The 9,650-nt window shown below is 45.4% G+C and overlaps 1 protein-coding gene across 3 annotated transcripts in view; it reads left to right on the top strand.

Annotated features, from left to right (window-relative positions):
• The first annotated feature begins 328 nt into the window (after positions 1-328).
• Itgav (integrin subunit alpha V) overlaps positions 329-9,650 on the top strand; it is a 70,872-nt gene continuing 61,550 nt past the window's right edge. For all 3 annotated transcript variants that reach the window (XR_007588484.1, XM_050120694.1, XM_050120684.1), the window contains exon 1: positions 329-660. Coding sequence is in view for 2 of the 3 variants with exons in the window: in XM_050120694.1 (XP_049976651.1) it covers positions 476-660 (185 nt within the window). In the remaining variant the exon portion in view is untranslated. The remainder of the gene's footprint in view (positions 661-9,650) is intronic.

Genomic DNA, 9,650 nt, shown 5'->3' with positions numbered 1-9,650 from the left:
GTCCCCAGGTCCTTTGGGTCTGGGCCGCAGCCCCGGGGCGGGTTCCGAGGACCCGCTGCCAGCGCGCACGGAAGTGCGCTCGGCTTTCTCCTGTGGGAGGCCACCATGAGCGCGACTTCCTTTTTCGGCGGGCGGCCCGGCCTCCCAGGCTCCTCCTTCCCTCCTTTCTCCCCCCTCCCCCCCAGCCCAAGCAGCTCCCGGCCTGAGGTACGACGCTCGCCTCGCCAGTACTCAATGCCAGCCGCCTCGCTAGCGAGCGACCTAGCCGGTGTCCCGCGTCGCGCACCGCGCCCCCTGGGTAGCCGCCCAGCTCAGCCTCTCGCCTCCGCGCCGCTCGGCCGCCCTTGACCGCAAGCGCACAGCACAACACAGCGCAACACAGCACAGCACAGCAGTTTGGGCGCTCGCAGGCGGCGGGCCGCCCGCACCGGGCATCGGGACAGGGACTGTAGCCTTTGGGCTCCGCGCCCCGGCGATGGCTGCTCCCGGGTGGCTGCTGTTGCGTCCTCGCCCCCGTGGCTTTCTGCTGCTTCTGCCCGGCCTCCTGTTGCCTCTCGCCGGCTCCTTCAACCTGGACGTCGAAAACCCCGCCGAGTACGCCGGCCCCGAGGGAAGTTACTTCGGGTTCGCCGTGGACTTCTTTGCGCCCAGCAAGTCCTCGTAAGTGGCCGCGCTTGTGTCCCCAGGCGCCCCCTCCCCCACCGCGCGCCCCCACCCAGCCTATCCGCACCCGGTCGTTGGCTCCACCAAACCGGCCTACCCACTCCATCCCGCGGCTGGCTCAGGTCCTGCAGGGATGAAACATTTGTGGGGATGACCTAGCCTGGCACTCACCATCCACTTTGACCCTGTCACCAACTTCTTTTGATTGGCCGGGGACACTGGCTTTGAAGGAGCTGTTTGTTTAACATCTAGGAAAAGTTGGAAATCAGTACAGGCTGGTCAAGCGGGACTTTTGGCTTCTCTGTCATTCTTAATTCACTTAGTTCCAGAACTTCTTTTTCTCCCGGACCACTTAGCTTCTTCCTAGTGCTTTTCGTTCTCCGAAACCAGCCCTTCTCGTCTGATGGTCTGATTCTTTTCCTTTTCGTTCCTTTTCTAGACACTATGATGACTAAAGTGATCACATTGTCGCGTTAAATTGTAAAGGACTGTGCGACCTTTGCGTCTTTGAGGTCCACCAGATGAATGGAATGTGTCATCTGTTCCTTTTCTAGTCCACTATTTAGGTCATTGTTCAGAAAGAACCGGGGTGTTTGCCGAGTTTTCCCTCGCTTCGGGTCACTGAAGAATTCAGCAGTTCGTGTAGGCTTTCAAATTACCCTCGCCCTGTGTTGCAGCGTCCCTGAGAATTTGTAGCACTTATTGTCGTTTTTGGATTAAAAGCTGTCTCTGACTCAGCTGGGTTGGCTGGCATCGTTCTTACCCCTGCGTGTCAGTGTTAGAAACACTGATTTAATGGATGTTTTATAATGTTGGTTACATGGGATTTTTTTTGAAAGGAACTATTATTTCTTTGGTTGTTTCTCTGTGCTCACAAGTGGTAACAATGCATTATACACACACACACACACAATTTATTTTGATGGTCAGTACTTGGGTTGGACCATTTTCCTGATATATGCTTAATTGGAAGGTGGTCTAAATGTTTGTCTGTGGTTTATTAGGACGGCCTTTAGGATTATTGTCTTCGTTTTCCTGAGTTCCAGTCTTTAAAGCAACACGCAAAAACTAGACCATGCAGCACACGGCCTTATTCGCACTGACATTGAGTGCTTTCTGAGAGACTTGAGGGCTCCAAAAACCATAGATGCACCAACTTCAGATGGCATTAACCACTTCACTGTGATGTGATTGATCTCTTTGTGGGGGGTTGGAGTAGAGTTTGGGATCCTCCCCAAGGGCTCAGGCTGCTGAGTCTGCTGCATCTCTGAGCTACCACCCTTTCTCCTCCCCCCCCCCCATCTAATCATTTTAATTAGTTCACCACTTGACATTTTATCCTTTCTGGGTATTTTTAAGTATATGCCTTTTCTAGCATGGGCATTCTAGTTGCTCCCAGGGTACACCATTTAGATTTAATTGTACAGAAATTCTGACTTAAAATATATTCTCTGCCTTACATCAGGAATTAGCATTTAAATAATTCAGAGTTGATGGGATGTTGGACAAATGCTGTTAATTGTTTTGTTGTTATTAATATTATTGTTGCTTGCTTCTGTTAATCTATGGCAGACATTTAGTGTCTAAGGCACACGGCAGGCTGGTAAGCGTTTAAATGTTTCTGCCATGGAGAACAGGGGTGTTGAGCTGTTGGTGGTGTTTGGCATTACTGACCGCAAGGAATGTGGCACGCCTTTGGAAAACCATATGGCCAAAGAACACGCTGTGAGCGTACACACTTACATGACCTCATGTTTACATCACCTCATGCATGGGTCGTAATAGTAAGATACTTTGGAACTGGAGAGATTGCAGGTTGTATTTTGAAACAGTCATAGAAACTTTGGTACCAAGAGACCAGAGCTCTGTCTAGTGTAACTTAAAAAAATCAAAAGAAACTTTGAGGTTTTGTCCCTTCCACCACCACAGATTATACCCAAATGAAGATTTATAATTACTGCCTTTTTCAGATGAAATGATGGTTATTACAGAATTATGCTTAGTCTTAAAACAAAACAAGAAACAAACAATGTTTCATGCGATAGTGGCACATGCCCAAAATCCCAGGACTCTGGAGGCAGAAGCAAGAAGATCTCTAAGTTTGGGGCCAGCCTGATCTATAGGGATGTCCAAAACAGCAAAACAGCAAGGACAACACAGAGAAACCCTGTCTCAAAAAAAAAAAAAAAAAAAAAGACCATATAGACAAAATTATGCTTAGTCTTGGTAAAGGCACGCCTAAGTGCAGCAGGCATTGGACTCTGTAGAGCTGTATTATCACTGTTTATATGTTTGTGTGGGGATGTTGGATCCCTTGGAATTTGAATTACAGACAGTTGTGAGCTGCCATGTGTGCGCTGGGAATTGAATGTGGGTCTTCCACCATCTCTCCAGCTCCTATCATAAGCTTTTAAAGGAAAACTATATAATTATTTGTTAATGAAAGAGGTTTTTTTTGTTTTTGTTTTTCCTGTGTGAAAAGTACTAGATTAGAGAGGAAAGTGGATTTTGTTTATTTGTGATTATGCCTGTTTCAGGGCTCTAAATACTGGTTGGTTTCACCTGTCATCTTTCTTACTCTAGAAGATTATGACTGAACTGTCTCCGTGTTGTTGTGGGAATGAGTGCATCAATATTGACAGAAAAGAAGCACTAAGCAAAACTGCTAAGACGAAACTGGGCCCTGTGGTTTGCCTCTGTACTCTCAGCACTGGAGAGACTGGAGGATCAGGCGTTCAGGGCATGCCCCAGCTATGTGCTGAGTTCCAGGCCTGCCTGGGGGAGGACATGATCCCTGTCTCAAAACACAGGAAAGGCCCTGGTTTCAAGTTCTTTTCTCCATTAGAAACAATGTTACCATAGCTTGCAGGTCATTTAGCCTGGATTCGTCTATGCTAACTCATTTTGTCTAAAAATGAATTATATTTGCATCAAGAGATGTCAGCTGCACCTCTTTCTATTCGTGGAACCCACTTTTTCTCTGTCGCCCTGGAGACCCTTTCATATTCCTCCCCCTCGTTTTCTGTTTTACTTTGTCTCCTGCTCCACTCTGCTGAGATTAGTCACTGCTTAGTCACCAGGCGGAGGGGTTCCAATCTTTTCCTTGTTAATGCTTCCTTGCTTCTATCTCTGCTCCCTGCTCCTGCTTCTTACTTGAGCCTGGGTCTGGGCAGCTAGAGCCTCTTTAGTCTGCTATCCTTTGGCTGCTAGGTCTGCAAAAACGCCTTGTATGTTTCAACTGGCTTTATATTTCTGAAACCTTGTTTTTGCTCCTGCTTTTCTGTTGCTGATTTCTTTCAGCAGTGGGTTCCATTGGCAGAGAAAATCCAGACCTAGGTTAAGACCTCCCCTGGCTACTGCTTTTTAAAAATCTCAGTGTTGTAATCATTGTCCCGATATTTTAGGAAATGACTGAATGCAGTGTTACCTGAAATCCCAGCACTCAGCAGGAGAGGTTTGTCACAAGTCAGACCAGCCTGAGCTATACAGTGAGTTCTAGCCTGGCTAGCCTTAGCTACAGAGTGAGACCTGGTCTCACCGCCTCCTCCTGGAAAAAGACTTCAGCTATTTTCATAAACTTTCGTGTGACCGTTACTGTGTGGGCTAATGTTGTTCCGTCATAAATAGTACACGTGCATGCACTGCAGTGTCTGTTATTTAGAAAACACATCTTAGGTCTATTACTTCTGATTCAGACCACAGATGTTTTGGGCGGATGTGGTGGCTCAGCCTTAATTCCCAGCTCTTGGGAGGCAGAGGCAGGCGGCAGAGGCAGGCGTATATCTGTGAGTTCCTTGGAGAAATGTACGACATTTGGTGGTTAATGCTTCCGTTTTACTTTACAGGGTTGTTGACCTGAAGCGTTTGTTTGTTTGTAGAGCAAATCTGAAACTCGAATCACACCTCAACTGTCTTATACACAGTTATTTTTACATATATAAGTAGTCTTTTTTTTTTCAGGCATTCCATTTGGTGTGGGCTCATTGGTCACCCTATAGTTAGCTACATATATGAAACATACTTTATCTTGGAAAGGCTAGGGCTGAAAGCAGCCAAGTAGCTTAGTTCATCTGGAAAGTTTGAAAACGCTTGTCATCGCTTGGCCAGCTGCCCTGCTTGGTAGCCGGACTTCCATTCCGTGAAGTAAGTACCCTTCCTGCCTTGCCCTGGGTAGGAAGTGCATTTAAGGGCATCCTCCTCAGACTGTCTTTTCTCATCTTTCCCTCCCCCGTTAGCCCTGCTTTACCCTTCTTTTCCTGCTGCTTCTCAGCATCTTCCCACTTCTTGGCATCATATGAATTGCACAGTCATTTCTGGAGTCCTAAGGTCACACTCCTGGAAATAAAACCAGTTATCTTAAAGCCCCGGCAAAGATGTGGCTCTTGATCATGTTATTGGACAATTTTTTTTTTTGAATGAGCCGGAATCTGTGAGGCGAAATTTGAATGTATATGGATATATGTTGCCTAACTTCAAAATCTGCTTGCTCTTCAGTGAGGTCTTATGACCCCATGGCAACAGGCTGCCTACCTGTCCACTCTGCCAGGCAGTGCTGCGAGCCTCCTTTCCTGCCTTCGCTTTTCCTCTTTGGAGTTAATTACTTGAGCATTGGTGGGTCCTTGAGAACACCAGGAAAGAGAAGCTCCTTTGAAAGCGGATTTTCATTTTCACCTGCTATTTCATTAGGAAATCTATTATTAATTATATCAGCTGCTGTTTGGAAGGCTAATGGCACCATCTTGTATTAGTCCTGAGCTTCCGACATTTTAAGTTCCCACTTATCCACTACCCACCTGGGAAATAATTTCTTTTAGGTAATGACAGAATGTTGTACCTCTGTTCCAGAGAGCAGAGATTTCAAGAGACTCCTCAAGTGACTTACCCTGCCTGCAGGCGTCCCCTCCTGTTTGCACTGGGCGGTGCTGCAGCTGTGTCCGCCCAGCTGCTGCTCTTGCTGGAGTTAGACTCTTGTAGACAATCGGCAGCCTTGGTGGGCGTTTCAGTAATAGTACTTACTTTTTGCAAAGTGTTTCATTGATCGAATTTAGTATTTTTGTAGCATAAGTAACTTTTAATAGTTCTGGATTTTCTTGTTTCTTTCTTTCCTTTTCTATGTCTCTCTGTTTTGCTTTTTTACTTCTTTCTTTCTTTCTTTCTTTCTTTCTTTCTTTCTTTCTTTCTTTCTTTCTTTCTTTCTTTCTTTCTCTGTGTAGCCCTGGCTCTCATCCTGGAACTCAGTCTATGGAACTCTATTCATGAGAATATATCTGTACCTTTATCCATCTATCTGTCTATCTATCTATCTATCTATCTATCATCAATCTATCTCCCTTTTAAGATTCTTTACTTTCTCCAAGTCTGTTTGTCTCTCTCAAATACTTAAGTATCAATATTGCTTAAATATTAAGTGGTGGTGCACACCTTTAATCCCAGCACTCAGGAGGCAGAAGCAGAGGAATCTCTGACTTTGAGGCTACCCTGGTCTACAGAGTGATTTCCAGGACAGCTAGGGCTACAGAGAGAAGAAACTCTGTTTTGAAAAGCCAAAACAAAACATAAAATTCAACCCCCCCAAAACCCTTAAGTATCTTAAAAGTAACCTACTGCAGTGATATTTGGATAAAGAAACTTCTTTATTTTAAAATTTTATTACACTCTATTTATTTATTTGCTTATTTATTTGTGCGTGTGTGTGTGTGTGTGTGTGTGTGTGTGTAAGTGGAGGCACACTCAGCTACCATTGTTCCCATAAAGCGGTGAGAGGATAACTTCCGGGAGAGTCCTGTCCTTCCACCCTGTGGATCCTGAGGACCAGACTCAGGTGGTCAGGACTGGCAGCCAGTCTCTCTGTCTACCCACTGATCCTGCGGTTGGCATTTTAAGAATTATTAACCTGGGATTTAGGTCCTCGCAGGCACCATGTGTTCCTTTTTATTATCCTCCCGTTTCTCTGCGTTTCACCAGTGAGCAAGTCTGCACAAGCAGGGATGTGCAGGGAAGCTGGGCCGGGCATCCGCACTGGCTCTTCTAATTACCGGTCTTTCAAGTCTGCAGTGTGCAGACAACAGATGAAAGGACCGGCCTGGCTTCTGGGCTCCTCGCGGGCACTCGGGCTGTGTGTGATGCTGCCCTCTCCCACTGTGCCCTCTGCCTTTGCCAAAGGCTGTTCCCCAATAACTAACGAATGCTCCCTGTTTCACAGCTGCCAAGTCAGGGAATGCGGCGGTTGGATTAACGAGCACCAATGATAATAGATATTTGAACAAGTTTAATAACAAAACCAGACTCATGAAACCAAGGTTCCAGCGGAGTACCCGGCGGGGGCGCAGCCTCTCCCCGCCCAATATATCAGTAAACATACGCCCGAGGGCAGCCCGCCCCCAAGGGGAGGGCTTATCCCTACATCTCCCTCCTTTTGTCTAAATAAGACAGAACTAACCTAAATACAACTATAAACAATAATAATAAATAATAGATATAACAAACAATATTGAGAACGAAAGTTTTGCCGGACATTCTATCTCAAGGAGTCTAAATAATGTAGAGAGTAATTACAATTATATAATCTTCAACTCCGTCAAAGATCCGAGAAGGGAATAAATATTATTTAACAAATGAGCGATATCCAAATCGTGCCATAAATGACAGAGACAACAGACTACCTGGGCAATCACCCAAATTCTCGTTCGCAATGTTGAGTCAACCAACTTTGGCTAAGGCCTAGCATGACTGACATACCATTATCAAATGCAAGGAATTTTCTTAGAATTATCCTACTCTGTCTTGGCAAGATAAGACAATCCTGTTTCAAGGGAAATATCTGAAGTACAAAATTATATGTGTTACATGAGGAAATTATTTTAGGGATAACTTAAATAATTGGATGATTAGGGAAGGATGACTTCTGTGGCCCAAGAGCTGGAGTACATTGGGGACGACGTACAGATATGCTGTTTGTGTGAGGTTGAGACCTGTAGCTAACGCATGTGTTGTTTGCTCAGGCAGAAGGCTGAATTAGAGCCCTACGTCCAAATGAGCACTTCCTTATAGGTAATGAATAGTTTTGGCAAAAATAAATTATAGAAGACCCTGAAAAGAAATATGCAAATGACAATCTAGAAGTGAGTGGCTTGTGGGTATCAAGGCAAATCTGGGAACCAGCTATTCTGACTTGGAAGATCATGTGGTCCACACACTAAGAACTCGGATGACTGTCTTAGGAGCTGTGTCTGAAAGACCCAAGTCCTCTTTATAATGCAGACACAGAAAATCAGCACATAGATAGTCTCAAGCAACCAGGTGACTGGCCCCTTTATGGCTCAGCCTTCTCCCGCCGGTGATCCCAAAGCTTTTATTCGAATCTTAATGTGGTCAGAGGGAAGGGGAGAGCGTAGGGAAACACTGGACACTGTCATCACGTTTGAGCCTGAAGGGTAGAGGAAGGGACGTGTTCTAGACTGGAGAGCAGCACCTGGCAGGGGAACCAGGCTTCCCCACTCTCACCCCAGTGGGAGGACAGCGTCCCACAGAGCCTTACTCTGTGTCTGAGTTACTTTTCTGTTTATTTGGGCTTACAGTCCCAGAGGTATCATTCATAGGTGGGGGAAACATTGGTAGCAGGTGGCTGATTGGGGCTGAGAGACCCCATTTTCAACTATAAACCCAAAGCAGAAAGAGGCACTTCCTTCAGCAAGGATACATCTACTAAAGTTTCCATAACTGATCCAAATTATACCACCGGTGGGCTGGGGCCCCAGTATTCAAATACCTGAGCCTAAGAGGACATTCTCGTTCAAACCACTCCTCTCCTTTTTTCTGAGCTCTTATCCTCCCTAGTTCTCTGCTGATGAAATCACTGATAGGAAAAATCACAGTCCATGGGCCACTTCTGGCCTCTGCCTGCCAGTGTAAATAAAGTTTTTTTTTTTTTTTTTTTTTTTGAATCAGAACTGTTCTCTTTCTCAGAGTACACTGGGGAAACATAACTTTTTAAGGTAAAAATGGACATTCATGGTACCCTTTCCACCTGTTAAAAATGTTTTTTGAGAGAGGGTCTCCTATAGCTCAGACTGGCTCTGAAGTTGGCATTCTGTAGCCAAGGATGACGTTGGCCTTCTGACCCTCCTGTCGGTCTGCTGTCTGAGGAGATTACAGACACCTGCCCTCACACCTGGTTTTAGGTGGTAGTCGGGACCGAACTTGTGATTGTACGTTTTTTCTTTTCTTGCAGGCTAGGCAAGCACTCTATCAAACGCGCTGGCCTTACCTGCTTTTGTGTTAGTAGAGATGCAACCTTCAGGATCACTAGTCAAGGGCTCTGTCAGCCAGCTGCATATCCAGACTTGCGGCCAATTGTTTGATCTGATTGAGAAGAAAACACACACACACACACAATTTATATATGTCTGACCAGAAGACTTGCATAGTCTGATTTGCCTATGTTAGTCAACATGCTCGGAAAGAAACAGGGGTTTGTAATGACAAGGAATTTCTTTTATCTTGAAAGTGGTTTAAATCTCACACTGAACCTCATTTTTTTTTTCCTTGTGAAAGATTCTTGCTAAGGGAAAATGAAGCTGATTTCTTACTCAGAATCGTCTTGCTCTGATGGGAGAGGGGCCAGCCCTCATGGTTTTCTGCTGCCAAGTATGACTGCATAAAGAGTTTTTAAACAGGGCGTGGCTTGGTTTGGAGTTTATTTGCATTTGGAATGTGTGGGTTACAAGGGAAGTGCCGGCCTACAGGACATTTATTACTTAGCAGTCCCCACAGCAGACTTCTGTTTCTTCTAGGTGACTGCGACTACCTGGGTTAAGAGAGGTTGAAACTAATTTCTAAAAATTACAATAAATACATTTCATATTTAAGACAGAGGTTCATCACTCTAAGTTTTCCTTTGCCAGAATTTAAATGACTTGTCTAGCCAAATGAGATGGTGGCAATAAAGATATCTACTTAGTGCTGTCTCTTCTCCCCCCCCCCCCCCC

The sequence above is a fragment of the Alexandromys fortis genome, unplaced genomic scaffold (genome assembly GCF_014885135.2).
Source record: "Alexandromys fortis isolate MF-2015 unplaced genomic scaffold, M_Fortis_MF-2015_v1.1 scaffold_8_1_9099942, whole genome shotgun sequence".
In the NCBI taxonomy this organism is placed as follows: domain Eukaryota; kingdom Metazoa; phylum Chordata; class Mammalia; order Rodentia; family Cricetidae; genus Alexandromys; species Alexandromys fortis.
This window is presented reverse-complemented; position numbering and strand designations above follow the sequence as displayed.